Source organism: Chiloscyllium plagiosum, unplaced genomic scaffold (assembly GCF_037043375.1).
Source record: "Chiloscyllium plagiosum isolate Xiang-an unplaced genomic scaffold, Cpla_swu_hap1 HiC_scaffold_14, whole genome shotgun sequence".
In the NCBI taxonomy this organism is placed as follows: Eukaryota; Metazoa; Chordata; class Chondrichthyes; order Orectolobiformes; family Hemiscylliidae; genus Chiloscyllium; species Chiloscyllium plagiosum.
Window position 1 is genome coordinate 58,513,410 of NW_028270152.1, and position 27,415 is coordinate 58,540,824.

The 27,415-nt window shown below is 41.0% G+C and overlaps 1 protein-coding gene across 13 annotated transcripts in view; it reads right to left on the reverse strand.

The window, feature by feature from the left end:
- Window positions 1-24,430: 24,430 nt before the first annotated feature.
- Window positions 24,431-27,415, reverse strand: part of chl1b (cell adhesion molecule L1-like b) — a 900,313-nt gene continuing 897,328 nt past the window's right edge. For all 13 annotated transcript variants that reach the window (XM_087994484.1, XM_087994483.1, XM_087994485.1 and 10 more), the window contains one exon: window positions 24,431-27,381. In XM_087994484.1, coding sequence (XP_087850610.1) covers window positions 27,162-27,381 — 220 coding nt within the window. In that variant the 3' untranslated portion in view covers window positions 24,431-27,161. The remainder of the gene's footprint in view (window positions 27,382-27,415) is intronic.

The following is a 27,415-nucleotide window of genomic DNA, read 5'->3' on the forward strand; positions in this document are numbered from 1 at the left end:
AGCCTCGACAAACACCACTGCATTCTTCTCCAGACTTCCTTTGCGTAGGCACATTCCAAAAGGAGGTATGTGACAGTCTCGTCCCCTCCACAGCCACTTCGAGGGCAGCATGTGGTGCGGCAGAGAGTCCGGGCATGCATAAAGGATCTCACAGGCAGAGCCCTTCTCACCACCAGCCAAGCCATGTCTTGGTGCTTGTTGGAAAGTTCTGACAATGAGGCATTCTGCCAAATGACTTTGACAGTCTGCCCAGGGAACCGCTCAACAGGATCCGCCCTCTCCTTTTCGCGAAGGGTCTCAAGGACACTACGTGCTGACCACTTCCTGATGGACGTGTGGTCAAAGGTCTTTTGCCCGAAACGTCGATTTTACTGCTCCTCGGATGCTGCCTGAACTGCTGTGCTCTTTCAGCACCACTAATCCAGAATCTGGCTTCCAGCATCTGCAGTCATTGTTTTTACCTTGTGGTCAAAGGTGTTTTTCTTCATAAATTTCTCCACGAAGGACAGGTGACATGGAATGGTCCAACTACTCAGAGCATTCCGCGGCAGCGAGGCCAGGCCCATCTTTCGCAACACTGGGGACAGGTAGAACCTCAGTACGTAGTGACACTTGGTGTTTGCGTACGGGGAATCCATGCACAGACTGATGTAGCCACACACAAAGGTGGCCATCAGGGTGAGGGTGGCATTGAGTGTGTTTTTTCCTCCGTTGCCCAGATCTTTATACATCGAGTCCCTTCGGACCCAGTCCATCTTTGATCTCCATATAAATTGGAAGATGGACTGGGTGACTGCGACAGCACAGGTTCTGGGAATAGGCCAGACCTGTGCCACATATAACAACACTGACAGTGCCTCACACCTGATGACCAGGTTTTTACCCACGATGGAGAGCGACAGTAGCTTCCATCTGCCAAGTTTCTGCCTCACTTTGCTGATATGCTCCGCCCATGACTTGGCGCACGCCCCAGCCCCAATGAACCAAATACCCAGCACCTTCGGGTGGTCAGTCCTGACAGTAAAGGGGATGGAGGATTGGTCGGCCCAGTTCCCAAAGAGCATGGCCTTGCTCTTGCCTCGGTTGACCTTGGCTCCCGAGACCCGTTCAAACTGGTCACATATGCACATGAGTCTGTGCACGGACAGCGGATCCGAGCAGAAAACGGCGATGTCATCCATGTACAGGGAGGCCTTAAACTGTAGGCCCCCGCTGCAGGAACAGTCACCCCTCTCAGGCTCGCATCCTTCCTGATGGACTTGGCAAATGGCTCTATGCAGCACACAAACAAGGCAGGAGAGAGAGGGCAGTCCTGCCTGACTCCAGATCTGACTGGGAAGCTATCTGATTCCCACCCATTGATGGAGACTGCACTGACAATGTTGGTGTAGAGCAGTCTGATCCAGTTGCAGATTCCCTCCCCAAAACCCATTTTGGAGAGAACATCTCTCATATACGTATGTGATATCCTGTCAAAGGCTTTCTCCTGGTCCAGGCTGATGAGGCAGTTGTCCAACCCTCTGTCCTGCACATAGGCGATCGTATCCCTGAGGAGTGCGAGACTCTCAGCGATCTTCCTGCTCGGTACAGCACAGGTTTGGTCAGGGTGAATCACCGATCCCAGCGCAGACCTCATCCGGTTGGCGATGACCTTTGACAAGATTTTGTAATCCGCATTCAATAGTGAGATTGGTCTCCAGCAGGTCCTGGCCAATCAAGTCCCATAGAGCGGAATAGAGCTCGACCGATAAGCTATCGCTTCCGGGAGTTTTATTCTTTTCAATGGACTTGAGGGCCTTGGTCAGCTCGTCCAGAGACAGCGGCTGGTCCAGCCCATGTTCTGTCATCTAAGACCTCTGTGATAGAGGACAGGAACGACTTGGAGGCCGCGCTGTGGGTTGGCTTTGAGTCATACAGACTGGCATAGAAGGATTTACTGATCCTCATGACTTCAGCCTGAGATGAGTTATCGAGCCATCTTCTTCCTTCAGGCCGCTGAGCACGGAGCTCTCTTTGTGCACCTTCTGGAAGAAGAAACGTGAACACGTCTCATCCTGCTCCACGGAGCGGACCCTGACCGGAAGATTATCTTGGAGCCCTCCGAGGCAAAGAGCGAGGCTTGCTGGCCCTTCATCTCCTTGAGGTTCTCCGTGACATCGACCCCTATCATCTGCAGCAGGAGCAGGTTCTGCATACTTTCCTGGAGTTGGGACAGTTTTCCCTGCCTCTCTCTCACCTCCTGAACACCTTTGAGGATGAAGAACCTCTTGATGTTCCCTTTTACTGTTTCCCACCAGTCCGCTGGAGACTCAAAGAGGGGCTATATGGTTCTCCAACCTGCGTAGTCCCTCTTGAGCTCCCCAATGTTTCCCGGGATCAACAGCTTTGTGTTCAGCTTCCACGTTCCCTTACCAGCCCGCTGCTCGTCCTGTAGGTGACAGTCAGCCAGCAGGAGGCAGTGGTCAGAGAAGAACACCGGCTTGACATTGGTGGATCTGATCGAGAGCGTTCGGGACACAAACAGGTAATCTATCCTTGAGCAGATAGACCCGTCTGCCCATGACCAGGTGTATCTACGCTGCGCTCCGTCTGCAGGGGTGCTGAAGACGTCATGCAGCTTGGCATCTTTAACCGTTTCTATCAGGACTCTGGACGTGGCGTCCAGTTTACTGTCCCCCCCGCCGGATCGTCCATCTGCATCAATGATACAGTTGAAGTCTCCGGCCAGAATGACCGGCCTGGACATAGCCAGCAACAGTGGAAGCTGCTGCAGGACGGCCAACCGTTCACTCTTACCCACTGGGACGTACACATTAATCAGTCTCAGGGGAGCGTTTCTGTACCTGACGTCAGTGACGAGGAGGCGCCCACCCACTACCTCCTTAACTAGGGTTCAAAATGATAATGCTGACATGAAATCAGTGCTTGACACTGAACATCACCATCTCCTTACTCAGCACTGTATATGTTGGACCCTGACTCTCATCATAGCCTGCTTACTCAGCATCTTTCTGTGCTTATCAGGGTGGCATTTGGCACGAGCACAGCGAGAGTGAACAGAATTATCCAGAAGACCAATTTCGTATGGAAATAACTGAAGCCACTAACATTACAGAGACAAATTTTGTGGCTATTCATTCAAAATAGTCACGTCCTCTTCCAAAATAATGAAAACAGTATGATTGCTTTAACTTCCTCTAAATTATCCACAAGTGTTTTACGAGATACTCAATTCCAAAAGCAATCTGAGGAATATGACTGAACATTTATAATTCAAAATCTGTTGACAAGACTTTTATAGTGGTCTCACATCTACTAAAGCTATTAAATCTTCAGTTCATGGTTTCAAATTGTAGTTCGGTGATGAGTTCTGTGTCTTGCCGCTAGTTGAAAATCCCTATTAGTTTGAATTTCAATGCTGCCCACACTAAACTGCAATATGCTTCTCAGACAATTGCTCAATGATTTTTAAATTTTCAACCTTTCAGCATTAATGTCCAGTTAAATCAATCATAATGAATATTGTCACTGGGTAGTTCATGTATATTTCATTTGATATTGCATGGATCTGAGGGGGTGATGTATGCATCACACCAGATAAAACCACAGTCACACGAAACATTAAGTTTGAGCACTGCAAACTGTAAGTCCCTTTTTAGCCATTGGATTGGGTGCAGGAGGTTTTGGGAAGTGGGTCGAGGCATGGTTTGATATTCTGTGGAAAATCCAGATGTAAGTTCAGTGCATCTGTGAATAGCAGTTGAACACAGACATACCATCATAAATTTATTTCCAGCTTTTTCATCTAATTTGCAGCAGTGAGGTGCATTAAGGACCTGCATGAACCGAAGAACAAGGAACAAGAGGAGAGCATTCAGATCCACAAGTCTGCCTCACAATTTTGTAAGATCAAAGCTGCTCTGATTGAAACCTCAAATCCACATTTCCATCCACCCCCCGGTTACCTCTCAACTATTTTCTTGCCAAAAATCTCTCTGCTTTTGCCTTAAAAATATTGAAATACCGTTTTCTTCTGTCTGTTCAGCATGAGGGTCCCAAAGACCGAGGGAAAACTGTGAGAACAAGTTTAACCTCCTCTTTGTCTTAGACGGGTGGTCATTTATTTTTTTAAATAATAGTGACCCCTAGTTGTGGCTTTGGACCTAAAAGCAGAAGCTACAAAGTGGTCTAGCCCAAAAAGCGATACCAACATCTCATGAATGAATTTCAAAAAAAAGCTTTTATTTGGGTTGTCTCATGGAATTCCATTCACTTCAGCTTATTGCATATCGATATCCAACTTCCAAATGCCATTTTAAAAGCCACTCAGATGGTACTTTATTTCCTGAACATCATTCAACCTCTGTCAGTCTCCCAATTCCCCCAGTCGGAAATGTCTGAGACCAGACAGAAATTGACTCCTGACGACACGGACAATTTCTAAGGGATAGCAACAGAAAACTATCTCAACTGACAAAGGCACACTTGACCAAGGTGAGAGCAGAGGCTAGTGCTGGTGGGCAGCTCAAGGGAACCTGGCTGTAGTGACCATAAGACCATAATAGAGACTATAATGAAGCAGAAATTCGGCCATTCAGCCCATCAACTTTAGTCTGCTATTCAATCATGGCTGAGAAGTTTCTCAACCTCATTCTCCTGCTTTCTCCCTGTAACCCTTGATCTCCTTGATACTCAAAAACAAATCTATCTCAGTCTTAAATGTACTCAGTGACCTGGCCTCCACGGCCTTCCGTGGCAGTGAATTCCATAGATTCACCACTCTCTGGCTAAAGAAGGAGAAATGGAAAAGGAAAAAGGTTCTGCTGTGCTCTTCAAAATAAGTGCCACTGTCTGCTCAATGCTAACTCATTCTCGGAGGAGCATGAAGCACAGTTAGTTCGTTAATGCAGAAGAAGGTTGTGCATAAGATTAGGTGTTAGTCATCTCCATTACATGCCTCATGCCACTGAATGTGTAGCAATTAAACACAGCCATAGCACTCCTGCCTCTCAGACATCTGCTAGGGTATACGCTTAAATCATAATAGAAGCTCCAACGCCAATAGCAGGTCAGGCACCATCAGTTCACCAACCTTTCATCTCAACTCTGAGAACTCAAACATCTAATACATTTGCACCAAAGTGTTGCATGGGATGAAGGCATAACCACAAAAGGGTGGATGTACTCTGAACACTTCACGCTTGTCTGCTGTCATAGACATCATGGACACACCTACACTTACCCTTAGTGAGATAGGAGTCCCATTCATTCATAACCTTAACTCCTCAGATAATGCCTACCATCTTCTTCTTACCATTAACATGTACACAGCTCTGGGGATTGACATCTCTATCTGTAAATATGAATGCTCATGTACCCATGCTCATGTCTCCTTTTGTTTCCATGTGTCTGTGGAGAACATGCACAGAAGTGCAACTATGTCCAGATTGAGGCCAGGGAGGATGCTGTGCCTGACGTAAAGTTCCTGATCCCATTTGATGTGCAAGCAGTGGAATTCGCAGGAAAACAAAGGGATCATGGCCATGTTTAAGGGACAATTGAATCTGGAAACCCCTCCGGACAGAAAGGGTCCACTTGCTGTTCCGAGTTATGCATCAAGTAGTAACCTTTTAAACAAAGATTTGGGTGTCATAACGTCACACCTGCAAATATATTCTTAGTTTTTCTTTGAACATTCTAGATCCCAATCCCACTCCAAGAAACAAAGAAAAGTCTTATTTCCAAGGCCAAACTCTAGCACCAATTCAAGCACCACCTCTGAGGAGGAAAGTTTGAGACACTCAGGAAATGCACCTTCAAGACCTTCCACCCAATCCTCAATTAGTGCCAAAACATTAAGTAATTTCTGTGAGCACAATATTGAACAGGTGGTGCAGCTAAAGCCTGCAGGAAGTTATGGCCGAATTCTCTGACATTCAGAGGACTGCTGGAGAATAGACCCTTGTTGAGCACAATACCGACATTGAGCCTTCAGATATTAATGTGATGAATGTGATGTGTAGATAAACAGGGGAAAGTCTGGCAGAGGTGCCAGAGATTATATGCAGACTGGGTCCAAAGAATCTGCCTGAATTCTGTTTGGTGTCACATCTCCAGCAAGGAAGCACAGGGCTGCTTCAATGAAAGGCCTGTGGCAATACTGTTGGGTGTGTATGCAGGCCTTCACTCCATTGCTCAAGCCATGCCTGCACTCAGTTACTGGCTCAATAAGAGGGCAGCATTGTCACACTATTCAGCCTGAGTTTGGGGGTTGAACACTGGAATCATTAGCCACATTTTCGTGGGCACTCCTTGTCACTTTAAGTTAGCCCTTTCCTTTGGAGAGGAAAACTGTGAATTTTATTAAATGTTTAGTTTAATATCTATTGTAGATGGAGTTTTAACTCATTTGAAACCCATCCAATACATAGGTTTCAAACAGTCACTTTGCAATTGAAAGGTTTGTGGCAAGTTATTACATTAATTGAAGGACATAACATTTTCCCACTGTATCAAACACATTTGAAAAGCACCTCATGAGCCACTATGTGTTCTGAGACATCCTGAGACTGTAAAAGACACAATACAAATGAAAGTCTCTGAGTTCTTGACTTGCTTCGGCCTGGCTATCCTTCTTTAGGATGCTGATCTCTGTGTCAGAGGTAACCAAAGTTCCATGCATGGCTCGCCGCAATTATCAGACCAGTGAGTGAAATTTGCACCATTGTGAAGTCCTTTATACTGACTGCATACTTAGGATTTACAAAGCACTGCTGTGATTAGTTTGAATGCTACCGTCACAGGTACGGAGTGGATTATGTGAAATTGGTCAAAGGTTCACTCAATTATTAAAGTATACTGTTCTGATGAAGGGTCACTGGATTCGAAACATCAATTTGGTTTTTCTCTCCATAAATGCTGCCAGACCAACTGAGCTTCTCCGGCACTTTCTGTTTTTGTTTCAGGTCTCAGCATTTGTAGTCCATTATTTTATTTGTGTTTACTGCCACGTCTGTTGCAGGTATACCCAACTGGAAAAAGCTTTTCTCTCCAACAAGATATCCATTTGAATCTTTCTTCTTGTCAATCATCATCACTTTCATTTTCCCTTCTAGTGTTTGACAAGGCATTTGCCAAAACCCTCTTCCACAGCCACATTTTGTTTCTTAGAAACAAGTTCTGACGAAGGGTGACTGGACTTGAAATGTTAACTTTTGTGTTTCTCTTTGCAGATGCAGCTAGACCTGCTGAATTTCGACAGCACTTTCTGTTGCTGGAACCAAGTGTGCCTTTGTATAAAGACATGGCCTCATTGGTTTTTCAAGATATTGTGGATTCCTGTTGTAAATATTATTTGAAAATAAATTGCATTAATTACAATAAAATTCCCTATCAAGAGAGAAAATGTATGTTTTGTTTGCATTAAACCCTGTCCGTTATTAAGCAGACAACCAATTAAAACCTGCGGCCATTTGAGAAAAAAAATTGCTTTAAAAGTTCCAATTAAGGAAGGTTCTTCAGTCTGCCCTACGAAGCATATCATCATTTAATACTTGTAAAACTGCAATATCCGGCAATGCCTAGTTCAAATATTCCTAAATATAGAAACATGAATACAGTCCTTTTCATGCTACATTAAAAATGTTCAATGACTTGTGGAGAGTAGGAATCAAATTTCAACCAGAACTGAGTGACAGTAAAAATAAACACACTCTTTAGAAATTTAAAATGAGGTGCAAAGGAACACATAAAATTGATTCCTGGGAGTTGGTTACAAAATGGTAAAAAGGATTTTGGAACTTAGATTATTTAATAAAATTGAAAGGAGCAATTCAACTCCCAAGTGGGTGGGTTTGGGTCAAAAGGAACTTAAAATTGAAAGCCCAAAACCAAATGGCCTCAAACTCCCCCAGCAATCAATCTATTATCAGAATCGATTTCAGAGACTAATTTAAATACTTTAACAGGACTATACAGTCTCCCAGGTTTAATTCTGACCAACTGTGTTATTCAGACATAAGGGAAGCTCAGCAGCTGACAGGAGTGAGTACTGCAGGGTGGAAGAATTAAATATCTTTTTCTCAGAAGTGGTCAGGATGCTTCTCCTCAATAAACCAAGCTAACCGGTTATTATTCCCACAATCACACATCCAGCCAATAAGGCAATAACATCAATCCTCCCCAAGGACTCCTTGCAGTTATTGAACCCCAAGTCCTGCACTGATCCTTCACATTACTCACACTTTCCGAATATATTGCTGATAGATTACAGCACAAACCCCCACCATGACCACTGTTCTCAACTCTGGCATTCTACATTCACCAGCACATTCTCACAATCAATGACACATCACTGACCACTACAGAACTATTTCCATTCTCCATGGCCTTCATTGACCCGTGTGCTCACTCATGATATTCCCCATCATCAACAAAATGCCTTTATGACTAAAAGCCCCACAAATACTAAACCCCAACAATCACTGACCTCATCAAAGTACACTGGTCCCAACACAGGTCTCTAACACCACCAACCCCTTTCCCCTCCAATATGCCCACCTTTAGACCCTACAAACACAGCATGCACCACATCTCAGCCTTCACAATCTTTACCCAGCAGTTTCGCGGTTTGTGGCCTCTTCTCTTTGTTCCTGGCTTGATAGGGTGTCAAGTCTAACAATCAGACTAGCTTCTAGTTGGTGATTATTTTGAAAAAAGTCTCCTCAGTGTTTGGAGAAACCTGGAATATAAGTATGCTTGAAAGTACACATAAGTAAAGCCTGGGGCCAACATGTCTATAAATGTTCAAATGAGGTTATTTGTATATTTTTCACTTTAATGAGTGAGAACCTATTGCCGCCATCAATCTAAAGGACTCATCAAGAGGACGAGGATGAGGAGGCATGGGCAATCTATCCAAAACCTTGTTACTCGGAGAGGTAGCCTGAGAGCAGCTACTCAAATTATGCTTTCCATTGAAAATTGCCCTTTACAATCCAAGGTTCCTAATTCCCCACATTACCATCTTGCTGGAATGTCCTACCACATTTAAAAAATTAGTCCATGGACTGTGGGTATCGCTGGTTTGGCCAGTATTGATTGCATATTCCCAAAATGCCCTGCAGAAGACAATGGCAAGCTGCCCTCTTGAGCCACTGTGATTAAGGGTGAGTAGTTATACTTGCATTGCAGTACCAGGAATTTAATCCACTTTGACTTGGAAGGAATGGTGATTTAGTCCTTTGAACATGTCAAGTGTAGATGCGATTTCAAAAGCTTGACGAAACAACAGCAACCAGAGGGTGAAATTTGAAGACGATTAGCAGTTTGGACTCCTCATCTAGGGGAAGTTGCCAAAGCCGACTTTGTGTGTTCAGCTTGGTGAAAATTGTGCTGTTGCAAGTTTAGCCATCCTTCATCTACAGACTCCATTAGAAGCACCTGTCTTCATACTTCCTTATTCAAATAAATTAAATTGATGAAAATTCTAATGGATCGATTTAGTTTGGGAATTGGAAGTGAAACAACACCAAATAGATAGTTGGGTGGACAGGTGAAATAATTTTCTGCTGAAGCATGGCCTCAATTTCAATTTTGATTCCAACTAGAATTAGGTGTGGGGTGTTCCTAACTGTGAACAAGCAGATTGGCTGGTATCTGTTTTCACTGGACAGTGGTGTACCGTGTTCACTTTACCCAAACCTCTAAAGACTTCTGGAAAATGTTTAAATTCATTCGCTAGTTCTTGTTTGATGACTATTTCCACTCTGGGAAGGAGGTTGGGAACTGTGAAGCTGCCCCTGGTTCGTGAAGCACATATTTGGTTGTAGATAACATACTGCAGTTCTAAGATTTTTTTTTGAGTATGTGTATTAACATTGCTGATTTTGTTCTTTTAATTTGAAGCCAATTCTTTCTGGGATTCTAGGTAATCTTTTGCAATGATTTGCTAGTTGCTAGGTAATCTTTTGCAATGATTTCAGACCATCCTCCACAACAGTGACTCAAGTGCTTGTGTCCAACTTAAAGTGTGTGGCGTGTTGTTATTAGCACCCTAATTTGGTGATCATTCGGAGTGATTTCTCCAGGAGAAGTACCCCTCTTGTTGCGTTGGTTTTGGGGGACTGTGCCATGTGTTTGTTTTGAATACAGGCTTTTAAAAATAATCTGCTATTGTAAAACAACCAATACTTTATATACTTGCAGTGGAGTCAGCAGGGCATTTTCACATCTGTCGGCTTTATGGTGCCATCACAGGTAGCTTGCAAAACAGTGGGTAGTATATTTTCCATGCATTTTCCCTGGTGCAGCGATTATACTTTCAGTTCTGCATCCTCAATAACAAATGGCTTGAAAGGACTAACCCCAATTTTTTGCTTAGCCTGTATGGTGACATCTCTATTCCAGAATGTTAGTGGCTGGGGCAGGGCAGAATTCATTGCTCACCCATGTCAAAGACTATATCCTCCAACGGTGATATTTGTATTGGTTACAATATTGTTGCAGTGACTGGATTGGCTTTGGAGCTCTTTGCCTCTTGCTTCCTGTTGTTGCCAGGTTTCTCTCCCAGTTTTTCCCTTTCCTCTGTGCTTGGATTGTTGGACTGGTCTCCCCCTCCTCTGCTGCATTGTAATGCTCCTGATCTGCTCTTTAAGTACTCCCTTGCTGCCAGCGCTGTAAGTCTGGTCACTACTTGCCACCAAGAATCATCATATTTGGGCCATTAACAAAAAGCAGTCCACAGCCTGTCAGTCAACATCAATGACCTTTATTAAGCATGTACAGACTGAATTAAGAGAAGGCATGCATGGAATCCTAGATACTCAGGTTCTCATTTCGTATGAAATGATGTCATTTTGACAGGACTCCTTAAAAATATGCTCAATAGCAATTAGAGGAAAGGTACAGTTCATCCGCAACAGGAGAAAGTGAGGACTGCAGTTGCTGGAGATCAGAGTCGAAAGTGTGGTGCTGGAAAAGCACAGCAGGTCAGGCAGCATCCAATGAGCAGGAGAGCTGATGTTTTGATCAGAGCCTGATGAAGGGCTCCTGCCTGAAATGTCGATTCTCCTGCTCCTCGGATGCTTCCTGACCTGCTGTGCTTTTCCAGCACCACACTCTTGACACTTCATCCGCAACAGTAAAGATTGCTGTATTTCAAGATGATTCTTTGTTATAAATTTAAAGGAAGCTTCAAAGGTTTAACAGCGGACACAAGGGAAAATGCTTGAGTCATATCTTGGCTGAGACTTTTCAGTGGAAATGACTGCAAAACAGTCATTGTCATGACCTGAATGAAGCTGAAAACAACTTCTGGAATCTGTACATTTGCAACAAAACTCAGAAGTTGCTGACAGTGATTCTATGCATCTCCAGAGGATGCACTATTATGGAACCCCGTGTAGTAATCAATAGGAGATCTGAATTGGCATGTACTTATATCCTTCAACTTTCAGTCTTGCTGTAAAAACCTATAATTTATAATAAACATTAAATAAGATTGCTTTCCAACTTTTTTTAAAGTCATACTGATCATCTATGTCTATTTATAAGCTGTTGGATGTTACCAGTATTTTTGAAAGAATATGTTTTACACATTTGTTTCTATTTTTATTGCACCTATCTCATTCAAATCAAAGTAATTATTCCACTGTCTGCAAGTGAGTGTTGTTAAGTGCTTTTCGCTTCTGGGTTTGCTTGTCAGTGAGAATACTGCAGTGTGATTGGCTGCTTATCAGCTTTCCTGTCATCATTGTTGTGGGTAGTCTGGAGGTTTCTTCTGACTTAATGCCAAATTCAAACTCATGTCGGGAATTGTGAAGCGCACACCACAGAAATTACTAGAACTTTCCGAACAACTTTTCCGGTTATTAGTGGGGAGCCCCATTGTTTCATCACTGAACACAAATCCTAACTCCATATGGATGAGTTCATAGTTAATTTTAGATTGAACACAAAGCTTTCACAAATATAGCAGTTGAGAAAAACCAAGCGAATCCTCCCCTCTCGATGTTGCGTGAATTTCATTTAAGACATGAATGAAAATCATTCCCAACTGTTTGTTTACGCCAATTAAATTTTTTCTTACCAGCAGCTACAGTCATGTTACACAAGCTTATATAAACAAGCCTATTAAGTAAATGGTGCACTGCAGTGAATACCTTATCGAATCTACTGGGATTTCATTAACATGAAGTAACAGAGCTCCATAAATAAGTAGTTGAATAAACGATGCAAAACTAGCTGTTGAATTTGCTTCAAATTTTTGGCAACAGTGCTGAATACTAAACAGAGAGGTTTGTATCTTGTTCTGTACAACAGTGTCACTATCAGGAGGCAGCTGATTGAGCGTTACCTTTTGTCATTTAATGAAATGAGGAAAGCAGCAAGTTCAAGTCAGCTGCAATAAATACCCAGTTCAATATGAAATTGCTGCCTTCAACTGAATTCAATTCAATTCAATTCACTGGTTATTTCAAAGGCTCCAGCTTGACCAAGTGTTCTTCGCTATGCAGGTTGAAAGTCTGACCTCAAGCATGTTATCCTGCAAAAAGGGTTTTGATCCTGAGAAGCTACTAACATGGATCCAGTGATAGAATCTGAAAATTAATCAATTCAAGACAACTATAACTGACTTAATTGGAATGTTTACCAGTCAGACTGAATGTCAAGGAAGTTCAAACAAGTATAATGCATTATTTAATCGATGTGCACAGCGGTAATAATAATTGCAAATTAGTTAATCTAGAAGCCTGGGTTAATGCTCTGGGGGGCATAAGTTCAAATCCCATGATAGCAGCTGATTGGAATCTAAATTAAATTACTCAGGCAAGCTTAGATTCCAGTGTTTTTGAAATTACTTCATTGAATTATGTTTTTAATAACTGGAATTTAAGTTAGTTTCATGTCATCATTACCATTGGTTAGCAGTAAAAAAAAGGTTCATCACAGTTCTTTAGGGAAGAAAGTCTGCCATCTTTGTTTGGTCTACATGTGGCTCCAGGCTTACAGCAATGATGTTCACTCTCAACTGCTGTCTGAAATGGTCTATCATGCCCCTTAACTAGATCAAAATACAACAGGAACACGTAAAAAGAAATAAAAAATTCACCTGTCAACCCTGCAAAGTCTTCCTTACAAGCATCTGCGGACTTGCATCAAAATTGGGAGAGCTCTCCCAAATAGTACTCAAGGAACAGATTGACATATTCAAGCTTATGGAATCATATTTTGCAGTCTATGTCTCAGACATCGCCATCATCATCCTTTGGTATATTCTATCCTGTGAGCACCACAGAGCCACCCACCACAAACAGTGTGGTGTGTAAACAGGAAGGAGTTGGCTCCTGACATTATCCTGGTTGTAGTACTCAAGTCATGTGCTCTTCCTACTTCTTCATTTTCTCCCAGCTCCATCTATCTGAACAACTTAGAACAGTGCCCTTATTGTGTCCATAAAAAGTAACATTGATTCCAGCTCCCACCAATTATCATGCTTTTACATCAAACATGGACACAGACCCTCTTGCTAATTATCACATATTACCCTCCCTCAACTGATAACTCCTCAAAATGTTGAACAACTTTTGGAACGTTTTAAATGCTAAGGGTAGCAATCATGCTGCAGCACCCTGATTGGGAAACTTTTACGTTCAGCTCAGTAGTAGCTCAATAGCACCACTACCAAGTTGACTGAATCCTACTGATGTGGTGGTGAAGGAACTAATAAGAGGGAAGAACTGACTGGTTCTTGTCCTGCCAATCAATCAAATGAGATAGATTCAGAACATACCTAGAAACTTAAAACTGAGCATCCAGGAGGCATTGTGGGCCATCAGCAGTAGAATTATATTCAGATTCAATCTTTCTTCTAATGCCCATCATATTCAACTTCTATAATACCATTAAGCCAAGGAATCAACTGCTATTCAACAAAGAGTGCAGCAGGGCTGAAAATAACTAAAGTGTCACCATGGTAAAGGTACAACGCACGACTATTTGCACACAGTGAAAGTGGTGCGCAATAAAGTTAATTAGTGCAATATGAATGGATGAGATCGAGTGGTTCTCCATCATCCCATCATGAATGGTAATGGGCAATGAAAGAACAAACTGGAGGAGGCAGATCAACAAAGATGTCTATCCTTAACGATGGGGTGCCCAGCATATTATGATGAAGGCTAAGCTGAAGCATTTGCAAAATTCCTCAGCCACGATTAACAGCAGGCACTGGGTACTGCAAAACCTGTTGGCTCCTGACATTATCCTGGTTGTAGTATTCAAGTCATGTGCTCTTCCTACCATTCTACTTCTTCACTTTCTCCCAGCTCCATCTATCTGAACAACTTAGAACATTGCCTTATTGTGTCCATAAAAAGTAGCACAATTCTCATCTCGTCAATCAGTCTACTCTTGTTTATCAGCAAAGTGACAGGAGGTGTCATTGAAAGTGTTATCAAGTGGCACATGCTCAGAAATAATCTGCTCACTTATGTTCAGTTTGGATTTTGTCACTCAACTCCTGATCTCATTGTGTTGTGTCATCATAGTCTAACCAGACCATAGGGCAACTCTCTCATGGTGGCGATTTAACCTGAGGGCCACCAGACCTCAGGCGAGGGAAGAGAGGTTGAAAAGGAGAGTCCTTTGTGGTAACTTCAAACAGGTCCTGATCTCATGACAGGCTTGTTTCAGACATGGACAAAGGAGCTAGAATTCAGAGGCAAAGTCAGAGTGACTATCACTGATGTCAAGACAGCATTTGACTGAGCATGGCCTCAAGCAGTTTAGCAAAACTGCAACCAAAGGGAATCAGAGAAAACTGCTTCAAGTCATGTCTGACAGAAAGAAAAATGGTTATGGTTGTTGGAGGTGAAGTATGCCAGTCCCATGAATTCACTTCAAGTCTTCATCAGATTACTGTATTAGGCTCCACCATTTTTAGTTGTTTCTTCGCTGACTGGTGAGTGTGTAGTGTTCAATACCATCCAGAATTCTTCAGGTACTGAAGCATTACATCTCCATTTGTAAAAAATCTTGGACCTCAATCAAGCCTGGCTTAATTAGAAATGTATAACATTCTTGCTATATAATGACCATCTCCAGTAGGACAGAATCTTACCATCGAGATATTCAATAGCATTACTATCAATGAATGTACCCATTTGGTTTTTCCCATTGGCTAATATATGATCTGGAGGAGTAATATACAACAGTTGGTTAGGGGTTGGAAATCTACGGTAACTAAGGCACTTCTTGATTCCTCAAATCTTGTTCACCATTTACAAAGAACAGTTAAGAGTGTAAGGGAAATCTTTTCACTTGCGTGGAAGAGAATTGATCCAATAACAGTCAAGGACTCAAGATAAAGTTGTCCGCTTGATCAGCACTCCATTCATCAACTTAAGCATTCATACCTCCACCACTAATGCACATAGCAGCATTATCTCCAGGATGTACTACAGAATTTCAGCAAGAGTCTTTCCAAATCTGCACTCTCTACCACCTGGAAGAACAAAGACAATATATCAGTGGGAACTCCACAATCTGCAAGTTCTCCTCCAAGTCAGAAGCTATCCTATTGGGAACTTAATTACCTATTTGGAACTTTGTCACTGGGTTGGGATATCGGGTCGGCATGGATGGATTGGACTGAAGGGTCTGCTTCCACGCTGTACATCTCTATGACTCTAACAGCACTGTGGGCATACATTCACTAGATGGACTGCAGTAGTTTGAGACAGCTCCAGGGCAATTATGAATGGACAACAAATGTCAATGCTCGTGAAATAATTTTAAAAAGGCAGTGATGCAACATGGGATAATACAGGAATTACAATATAAATAGCTGTTGCTTAATGATGCCACCAGCAGTAACACAATACAACAGAAACAAGTACACATTAGATGTAAACATTGCAATGCTTTCTTCTGGTGTCTCTTTGATTTTTTTTTTCACACTTTAAGGCAGACTCCAGTAGAAGTCAGCAGTTAGCAACTTGGGCTCAGGAATCTGAGGGCATAGAGAATCAAAGCCAAAAATCTAGCATTTCCACAATCTCCTGGAAAAGAACAATATTCACTGAACTGTGCCAAATATTTAATTGAATTGCATATTTATAGGGATCTCCACAAAGCCCCCATAAAAATATTGAACAAATTGGAGCTGGTAAATTTTCTTGCCATCAGGCATGTTCTAAATTAATAAATTTACATTCATAATATAATTGAACAAATCTGTCACAAAATGATTAGAAAGCTAATTTGTTCTGAAGGCTATTTTGTTTAAAAAAAACAGACCCCATAACGAATCAGGGCCATAAAATAATATTCTGTATATATTCAAAAAATGTTCCCTTCAAAACTGCCCTAAAGGGAGCTGTGTATGTGAATTGAAAGTGTAAAGCTATTTTCATGGGGATTCAGGAAAGTGCGTCTGGTCTGTAAAAAAATGCTTGAAGTTAAATTTATGAAGGAATTCGGTACAACGTAGCATAAAATGCAAATATGAAATGATGCTAATGTAACTCAAATTAGCAGTACATTTATAACACATTCAGAATCAGCAACTGATTTGTTGAAAAGTACTTGCGTCTCAGCACCATCTGAAGGCACTTCTTCACTGTAATCTTCCAACCAGTTACTGAAGTTGGGTTCCAACTAATAACAATACTGGGCTACTGTCTGGATAGAAATTAATTTCCCCACCTAGATACACAAGGGTCCTTTCAGAGAATAGCAAAGTAGAGTCCTGATTGGCAAAACACTGATTTGATGCTGGTTTATAACATGTTTATAACATAGAGGCTTTGTACCTTTTATGAATGAGTACAATTGTAAAATTGTGCCCTCGATTTTCATACAGATGCTATTGTCGGCTCATATCTGGTCCAGAACAACATCCTGAACACAAAAGGTGGGCATAGAAAATCCTGGTCTGCTTAACATCTATTTATTGTTCTTAGTCTTGTTCCTGCAAACAACAAGAATGAGCTTTTCCATTGTCTTGTGCTTAGCTCAAACTCCTTCTTGCCATCCACGATTAAGCTCTCCCTCAACTCCAGAAAGGTTGTTGACCAACAACACACAGCTATTTATTTTCATTGAACCTGCTCCAGTTTTCTTCATGATCTTGTTACATTACCCCATGTTACATGTATCGTGTGTGTCCATAAGATACGATGTATGAGTGGATATGCTGCTGGGGAAGATGACAGACCCACAATTGATGACTTCATAATTTCATAACAGTAAGCTGTCAAGCAGAATTTCAAAAGGTCACAAAAAACCATAAAAATGTTTGTTTTTCAAAAAATGTATTTGAGAGATTAGTATAGGTGCCAAATTCAATCTCCAAGGGCAGGAACATGCCACTACAATCCATATCCCAGTCTCTAAATACGTGATTAATTCTGAAAATCACCTGAGAGGGCTGGCAATGAATTCTGCATCAACCTCACCCTCGGAACGAATAAAAAAAATCTTGCAACTCTACTCAACTATTCCATGCTCCTATATCCCTCAGTCTAATACATATATGGCCAAAGATATTTCCTATTAACGTCTTCAGCAGTTCTTGTATAAGTTTGATGGACCATTCCCTGTAAATGCAGAACAAATGGAATAAAATTTTGTTTCTTCCATTGAAAGCAATCAACAGAACTTCTTCAGAATATGAATGAATTTAAAATTAACAGTTCCAAAGGCAAAAGTGTGGCAAAGGACAAACTGTCCATTGACATTAAATTTTGATGAGATTCACCATTCAAGATGTGTGATTATGGTGTGGGAATGTGAGAATTATACACCCAGAGGTATTGTAATCCAAAAAGTGCAGTCAACAATCAGCATTGAATGTTCTTGATTAAACCTAATTAAAATGATTAGGCAAACCTTCAGAGTTTAAAACAAATAAAATCTGAAATAAATTCAGTTTTATTAGAACAGGCCAAAACATATCTTCTGAATGTGATTTCATATATATTATTGTGCTTTACTGGACTAATGAGATCTTAATTAGGTATAGCGTAGGGCCAGGGCAGGACACAGTCCAATGAGCAAAATATTATACACGCTGGGTAAATTAGTTTAAGAATGCACAGCATACATTTTGCATGTGTTATTTTCAGTCATGGAGGACAGGAATCATGGACTGCAAATCTTGATTTTGCCTTCGCCCAGCATTCTTGATGCATGCATGCATCTATCTTGGGCATTAGATCATTTAATTTTACAGCCATACTGAGAGGTTGGCATAGTGCCACCTGCAAAACACCAGCAAAATAATTACCCTTTATTACCTTCCATAACCAACTCCGTACTATCAGGTCCTTGCAGTTTCTGCAAGAGTCAACAGCAATTCTCATTTAAATGCCATTTCAAAAGGGAAAGCAACATTTATTGGGCAGTCAATTAAATATGCACTTCACCCACCTTCATGCTGAATGCTTGCATGACTTACAAGTTCAGGAGAACACCTTGAATTAGAAGTCAAAGTAGATGCCTAATAAGGTTTGATTTTACCTGGTGATAAATATGAACAACATCAATGATTTCATGGGCAGTATAAGGAACTAATTCAGCTGCAGTTAAATATAGGTTTCTAAATTTTAAATGAAAAGATGGTCTATGAGCTTAATTAATTAAACTGAACTGCTTAGAAAATTGAAGACAGTAAATCAGAAGTACTGTATGAACTATCACAAATGTATTTACTGGTAAAACACTTGGATCTCATTAAAAATATTCAACGCAGCATTGGCACTAATATTTTGTGTCAAGAACAGGCAATGACTTATGATTAAGCAGATAACATCACACGTTGCTTCCTAAAGGGATAATGGACACTAAGATGGACACTAAGATTAAAAGATTGGTCAAGGAAATAATTTCCAAGTAAGGTGCAAAACAAAATTCTGGAGCACATAGACACTTAGCAAGAAAAGTTATTAGAATGTTGGAGAGCAGACAAAACTACAAAACTACAGTATGGCTATAAAAGAACTTTAATTTTTGGATATTCAGGGAATAAGACCAATGTAGGTCAGGAAACAGTAGAAATTGGTGTATAGAACTTGACGCAAGATACAGAAACAGAGGGCTGAATTTCACCAGGAATTGGCTCCTGGTCGATTTTGGCAAGGGTCTTAAGTGGTTGCTTTCTGCAAGCCTGAGCAAATTTTCTCATTCTATTTTCTACTGCACACCTGTACATCATATCACGATGCCACCCCACACACACCATCTTCCCTTAGGGACAAAGTGCTTGTCACTGCCAGGTCCTCGCAGAATTCCGAGCACTGGCACCTTTTAGTGTCCAACTCTTCATCCAGTCATGTGCTGATGTCGAAGAGTCACTCTTTATAATGAATGTAGTGGAGGAGGAACAAGAAAGAAATCTTTCTTAGCATACAAATGCGACACAGCTGACAACTCACTTCTGGTACAATTACACATTCTTAAATGAATCGCTACGCAGGTTAGCCTTCCTTAGAGTCATCCCATCTTTGAATCCTGGCTAAGAAAGTGCAACTCTTTTTCGAAAGCTCAGTGTAGCCGAACTTCTTTCTAGGCCAAAGTGAGGACCGCAAATGCTGGAGATTAGAGTCAAGATTGGAGTGACGCTGGAAAAGCATAGCAGGTCAGGCAGCATCCGAGGAGCAGGAATCCTGATGAGGGCTCCTGCCCGAAACATCAATCTTCCTGCTCCTTGGATGCTGCTTGATCTGCTGTGCTTTTCCAGCACCACTCTAATCTTGACCCTAACGTCTTCCTACAATTTGTTGCGGGCATATCAGACACTGGAAACCTTCCAAAAGCTTGGAAAACAAATACTTTTATTCAGCAACAGCAAAGCAATGACAAAACGAACAACAAAAAAAGCTGCATTTACTTCTGGGAATAGCCAGGAACTGCTTACCTTTCGACAGCAACAACAGGTCACTGAATGACCATTGTGTCCAGCTAACATTCATTGGTACTGTATATCAATTCAGTCCAATCTGGCTTGTTGCACCTGACTCTGCAGTGCTCTATCATATTCAAGTGGCTCAATGCCTTCCCTTTCATCCTTGGAAGATCTCCCAGCTCTCCAGAGTCCATCAGCTCACTCCTTTGCCTACTCCAGCTGTACAGTGCACAGCATGCAAGGATTACACACCACACTCTGCCGAGGATGTACTGCAACGTTCCCCAGACCAATCCACATACTGGCACCTCATCTTCAGCTTCATGATAACACTGGTTTAAGGATGGGCTGGATTATATTTATGCTTAGCCTCAGTCAGCAGCTTCAGGCACAGATTCATCAGCCCTGGTTGCAGAGGGCTTCCTCAATCTCCCAGTGACTATCCTTGTGAGGCATCTGGCCCTTGAAACAAAGCCGGAACATTAGCGTTCTCAGAAATATAGGCAACAGGACAGTTTCAAGGGTAGACTTCTGAAGGTGTGTTACTGGTGATCAAACATGGCCCGTACATGGAATGAACTCCTGTTCATAAAGTCAGCTGCGTTTTGATATGATGCTCTTAATGTGATGTGTGTACAGTCTATAGCCCCCTGCAGCTGATGTTGGCAAAGCCTAGTACCCAAGGATTCAGTGAAGGTCTTGCCATGGAGAATTGAGTTGAAACGGTGTGATTTGACACAAAGTGTATTGCTAACAGCCTTGAAACTTATGTGGGGGGGTGAGGTCTGCGAGATCCCACACAGAATTCCAATGGAGGCTTGAAAACATCTATTTGCATTGGTATAGCTCTCACTTGGATAGGCACTAGGAACAGGATGGCCACCTATGCCCCCTTCAGGTCACAAGTCCTGCTCTAACAGCCGACATATTTCTGTGCCAGTGCCCCAGAATAATGCAGCAACACGGCCCCTCGCTCATCTGGAGACAATGACTTTGAAGACAATGGATTCTGGGCTTCCTGCACCACCTTCACATTTTGAAGGGACTTTCAGCTTCAATGTTTTGATGTGGAGGCTGTTTGGCAGCTGCTGGAGATTGCTGTTGCCCTGCGCTTCCTAACACATCTGGTCCTCTTCCATATTTCTGTGTTTCCCTTGTATCGTAGCAACAAAGATCAAACAATGCCACTCATGGCATGTAGCTGGCATGGCCAACCCTCTCTTGCATATACAACCCCAGAAACCTGCCCTTAGATATAGCCCACTTAAACATACTCTTTCAGTCACCATTCACTTGGTATTAGATTGACATCACAATTTCAAGAAGAGGTTGGATATATGATTGGGATAAAATGGATTAAAAGATAGGGGGGGAGCAAGAATAGACTACGAGTCATTCTGCTATAATATGCATTTTGTCAATGCAAAATCACTGTAATGCGATTGACGCATTGGGGGCACTGTTTTCAAAATGCAACCTTTTAAAACGTGTGTTGGTTATATCGCAATTGCATCGCCAACACTTTAAACGCTGTTTCTAAAGCGCAATCTTTCTATAATGTTGGGTTGCACAAGAACACAATAATCGTGTTGAACAACTTGCATTGAGTTGGATAATCATCTGTGAACATTCTGAAAGTGAAAGGTGAAATGTTGTAATCCTGTTCCTATTTTCTATCTTGCTGAGTTTCAGTGCGCCACACAGCAACACATTCCCCACCTCTGGACAGATACCTACTGACGAGCATTATGGGCAGCCAGAGTATCTGTGCTAAAGAACACATCAAGACTGCAATACTGACAGTCTTTAGCTCGAATTGAAGCTAACACACGTGGCACAGCATGGCGAGACAGGGCAGTTGCAAGCATGCAGGTTGAGACAAAAGAAGAAAGCATGAAGGCAGCAAACAAGCAGCCCTGAGATGCAGTCTGTTGTAACTGTGAGCTATGCGTCTGTCTCTCCGTGCATAGTGCCCTTGGAGCAGCCTTTCAATGTTAGTTACTGGTGTAGCCTGAATTACGGGACTCAACGTCCTAAGTGAATTGAAGAAGCTCCATGAAGAGCCTGAGGAGTTGGTAATTATTAGATGCCAATGTTCATTGACTGGAGTGGCTGGTGCTCATGGATCACATCTTAGATGCTGTTGTGTGGTGACCAACATGAAGGTCCTTGATAGCCAGTGGTGAGCTGAAGTCGCTAGGCCCCCACTCTGACATCCATTTCAAGAATTCTCAATGTTCAGTTTGCTTGTGGCCAGTAATCAGATGGAAGTTGCATATTAATGAGGCTAGATGTGCAGTTCATTGAGTTGTTAACAAGCAATAATTGCCCTGAATAAGTAACTGACCACTGCTGAGCAGAATCTCATCTTGACCACCTATGGACTTACTTAAAAATGCTATGAGTTGTTCCCAATGTCAGGATAGGTCTGGATCTCTGCTGCAAATCTGCCCCATTTCCTGTGCTCTACCTATGTTCACCTATCCCCACCTCACCACCCTGTACCCCCATCCCCTTTATCTGCAGCTCTTCTGTCCTGAAGAAGAGTTGACTTCTCTACCACCCGATGCTGCCTGGCATGCAGTGTTCTTCCAGTCTCTTGCTTATCTACCTTGGATTCGTGCATCTGCAGTTATTTTGTTTCTAATATTTCATGCCTTAGCCCACATTATTCATGCCCCTGGAAGATTCTGTCCATAATGTCAGAGGTCAATGCCAAGAATGTAGCCTCAATTATGTGTATGTAGTGCAGGAAGAGATTTAATGATCTTATGTAAAATTCAAAGTAAGACATGGTTGCTAAGGGTTATAGCATCATTAGTTTGATTCACCAGGAAGTTTTGTGGCACAGTTAGTGGTATCTTAACCTCTGAACCAAAAGCCCTTTGTTTGAGTCCCACCTTAAAGGTTAATGACCTTGGAAGGTGCATTCATAACATGGCCAAATATTTCTAGTATACTACAGCAAGTGTTAAAATTGGGGGAGTCTCCTAGTTGGCCATGCTTTATTAGGATTAACATCTGGTAACAAGGTAGAGCTCTGTTCCAGAAAATCTACCTGTGGAGACCAGCGAAACCACAAGGTTTGTCTGCCTTATGAATCACCAAATGCAGGAAAGCCACCAAGTCTAAGGCTTGTCCACTGCTCAATTCACAAACCAACATACTAATTTCTCTTCACTCTATCACAATGAGCACTCACTGATGTGCTTCACTACACACTCAACATTTAGTCACTGTCAAGTTTGAGTCTAGACGTCACAGATCACCTGCACTGGTGAGCTTTAAACTATGGGAACCATCTCTTTCTTACAGCTAAGCTCAGTGCAGTTGCAGGAATGATTAGAGAGAAGAGACATACATGCATTCTTTCATATCCATTGTGGAGCTAGTACTGACTATTATGGCAAAGAACACTGCTGACAGGACTGCTTCAATTTCTCCTCCATTTTCAAGCAGCTTTGCCTACTCTGAATGACACCTGCTCATTCTCCCAGTTTTGCCCAAGATAAATCCCGATTTGGCCACCCATGTCTGCAAAGAACTGCCAGAGCACACACAATTAATGCTGCATACAGCAAACAATGAGTAGAAATGCAAAACAAAAACAGAAGAAATAACCTAGAAACTAACCTGCAAGTAGTAGACGGTCCTCTGAAAAGTGTTGGTGGATGAGGCTCCTTTGTGTTCATTAACATTGTGCTCACTGTACAAAGCAATAGTTGGAAGTTGGAGCTACAAAATGGAACTCCTGGCATCAAATCAGTATTACACATGAACTTTATAATGCATCATGCGTAAGAGACCTCGTATCACACAATTAAAATGTTCAACAGAGATAAATTTCACCCTCAATAGCTTCCCTCTTCCCAATCAATACTGGAGAAAAGTACAGCTGATCTCGGATTATATGCCAGAATATAACACAACACATGGGAGTGGCCATGGGAGGTGCTAGAGAGATACATGAAACCTCTGATTGTCTGCTTTCTGTTTTTCAGATAGTATTGCCTACAGTCATTAAATTGTAATCAGAAAGAAATATTCTTCTGTACATGTGTTGATTTATTATCAAGTCGGTTTGCTCACTCCGTTGACAGAATAACATTTTGTGATGCAGAATGACACCAATTGTTCAATGCCCGCACTCACCATGTAGTCCTACCCTCTCAATCTTGCCGTTTTGGTTGAGGTGTGGTGACCCTCAGTTTAAACCACCAGTTGTTGTTTTTCTCCAGTGTGACTATGGATTTTTTTTTAAATCAATGATATCTTTTGCTATATGTTACAGCCTTCATCCTTCCAAAGAAAACAATCTATGACATGGGCTTGTTTTGTTTTGGATAGCTAACGGTGAATTTCAGTAACTATAACAGAGATTCCAGAAGAAACTTGTATTTTCGGATGGGACCCATGAATGTCAAAACAGTGACAGGAATACCTCCTGAGAAAGACTGAAATGCTATTTCCTTAGGGTAATGAATATAAATAGTATAATATGTTTAAGTACCAAGAGACACATAAAACATTTGTTACTCAGTGTTTAATAAGACAAGCATCCATGTTTGGAAAGATCACATGATCATTTACACAACACATATTAGTAGCGGAAACATTCCATGATGATCTTTTATAACACAAGAATGTTGTACAGGTAGAAAAAATGAATTTGCAAACCTTACATGACTTTTATTTAAGTCAAAACACATCATTGCATCACTTGAAGGGGTATTTGAACTTTTTTAATGGGCATATACTATAAAGTACGTTTGTCATAGCTTTCTACCTAATACAGTGACTGCAAGTACTATAGCCATACAGATTGTTTAATAACATCACGTCACTACAAGTTAAATAAGTTAACAATTACTCTTAGGGGATTTTACAATATCTGAGTGAGCATACAAATTATGAAAGTTGGTTTGTTAAACTTGATACAAGTTTTCAAAGTTTCTTTTGAGAAGACATATAATGATACACAGTTACTGATTGCGAATGAAGACTATATTGGTAAGCAATTGAACCAGCAGCTACAGTGATCGAGACTGTCAAAAAGGGGCAACGTACACCATGCATACTGAACAGATTACCTCTGTAACTTGAGGAGCAATAGTTTACAAATAGCCTGAAAACTGCAGTCAGTATTTGGTTTATTATACCCTTGGACTCAAGTTTATTTTAAAAGCAAGTATCTGTTCTCACATTTTGTGCTTCAGGGCATTGGTTGGTATAGCATTTGTTTTTGCGTGTGATGCCCATTCCACCAATTGTGCAGAATTTCAGTCCAAACATATAATAAAATGAAACATACCATACAAACATAAGGCTTTGAAATTATACTTTGGTTCATCAACATTTTTTTTTAAAAAAAGCATGCCTAACAAAAAGCCTATTCCCTTACGACAGAAAATGTAGAAACACCCTTGCATTGACAGTAATTTTATTGAATCTGATCATCATTAGAAAACGGTTTCCTAAAAATCTGGCATGATTAAATCTGTCATTTACAAATGATTCATTTCCTGTAAATAAGGTAGCTACACAAATAACTCAATTCACCTTGATAAAAGGACTTAATATGTAATGATGCACAGCCATATATAAACCAAAGCTTGAACTTGTTTCCACACTTAAAAAAATGAAATTTTGCATGCTACATGACATGCATGCTTAATAAGGCTCATGAAAATATACAATTCCTTTAGGTCTTCTTTAACCACAAAAAGATCCAATGCCAATTGTTCCTTCCAAACCAGACCTCTGCAAAGAGTTTTAAAACATTGGAAATATTCATATTTAGTTAGCTTTTTGCCATTGTAAGTACTGTAAAGTTTTGTACAACAGTTGCAGAAGATGGCAAATACTCTCTAATTTGTTAATATAAATATTATTTGTACATTTTACAAAATGTTGCAATTTGAAATATTTTAAAAATAAAAAACCACGCACTGTTAGACAAGAACAAAAATTAGACCTCTGAAACTCTATGAATAAAAACATTAACACAAACACAATAACTTCACGATTGTTCACGAATAAAAAATGAATGCAAAATTCTTTGCAGTATACAAATTTTCTGAGGTGGAGACGTGCTTTATTTAGTTCAGTATCATGAAGCCACGTTTTACCTATTGTACACACAATTTAAATCAGACACTTAGATATTTATTAATGACACCTAGGCTGTGAATCAACAAAAGTAACATTTTAAGTGTTTATCCAGAACTCATAGCAGGAATTGCTTTAAAAACATTGTTGTTTTGCTGAAAATTAATCTTCAGCAGTTCTCCTCCAAATTCTAAATATATTCCGAATTATAAAATGTACATTGCACTGTTTTGCCATGAGAATAACTAAAACAGGTGACTGAATACAATCATTAAATGCAGAACTTTGGATAAAGAGCATAATCGAAGAAAAATAAGACACAAGGATTGTACAGTCAGATGCACCTTTAACAATGGTACAGTTTACAAAATGATTAATGATTCTGACAAATCAATTGTTCCATTGTTGCAAGTATGCATCAATTTTAAACATGAATTTCCATCATCCTCTGCATGCCATTCTTTAAAAATATTCAGTTCCAAATCAGACTCCCACTGGAAGTTATCACTGTAAACTCAGAGGAGGATTTTGGACCTTTTTGCTGGATAGAATTCTGCATATAAATAATTGATTTCTTACTTTTTTCCTGTAGCCACAAAATTTAATTTGCAAATTGTGATCATAGTATTTTGTGAACTCTTCTATTGACTAAAATAAAAGAGGAATAATGTTCTTGGTCCCTTCAGCTGCCATAGTCATTGCATTAAGAGGCATCAGTGCATCAGGTGTTGGTCTCCTTAAGTTCATGTAGGATATCAATTTCAGTTCTGCAAGTTTTTAACTTCTAAACATGTAGGATCACAAGACACCGAAACAAACTGTAACAAAGGGACTCAAATGTGCTAATAACAGCAGCAAGGATTTAAAAGGTTATAAGCGATTACTTTATCAGCAACTAGAAGCCATTTCTGTTACAAACCTACAGACACTTGTATTTTACATGGATTTTGCACAACATATCCCTTAGACTGACAGGTGGACTGCAACCAAAAATCCCATGCATCTTAGTCTTTATCAAATATTAGATAAGCATCCTTTATGACCCGATTAACTTATTTTCTTTTAGCTTGTTGGCAATCTGAGTTAACGTGTAACAAATATTCAGTTGTACAACAAATTCACTAAGAAAGGTTTACGAACATATTTCTCATGCTTTCATTGGAGAGGTGGCTATAGAACTTCCATTTTCATCTGCTGCATCATTCTCCTTACTTCCTCTGTATTGTCCAATGAATGAGCCATCTTCATTGAACTGCACTTCTGGTCCACCATCTTCATACACTGCCAAACTGTCATCACTTCCCGTTGGCTTCACTACCTCATTCAGTGATTGTTGGCTTTCTTTCAATGGCTTGTCTTCATTATCACTGAAAAACAAAATCCACTGTCAGAATTTTGACA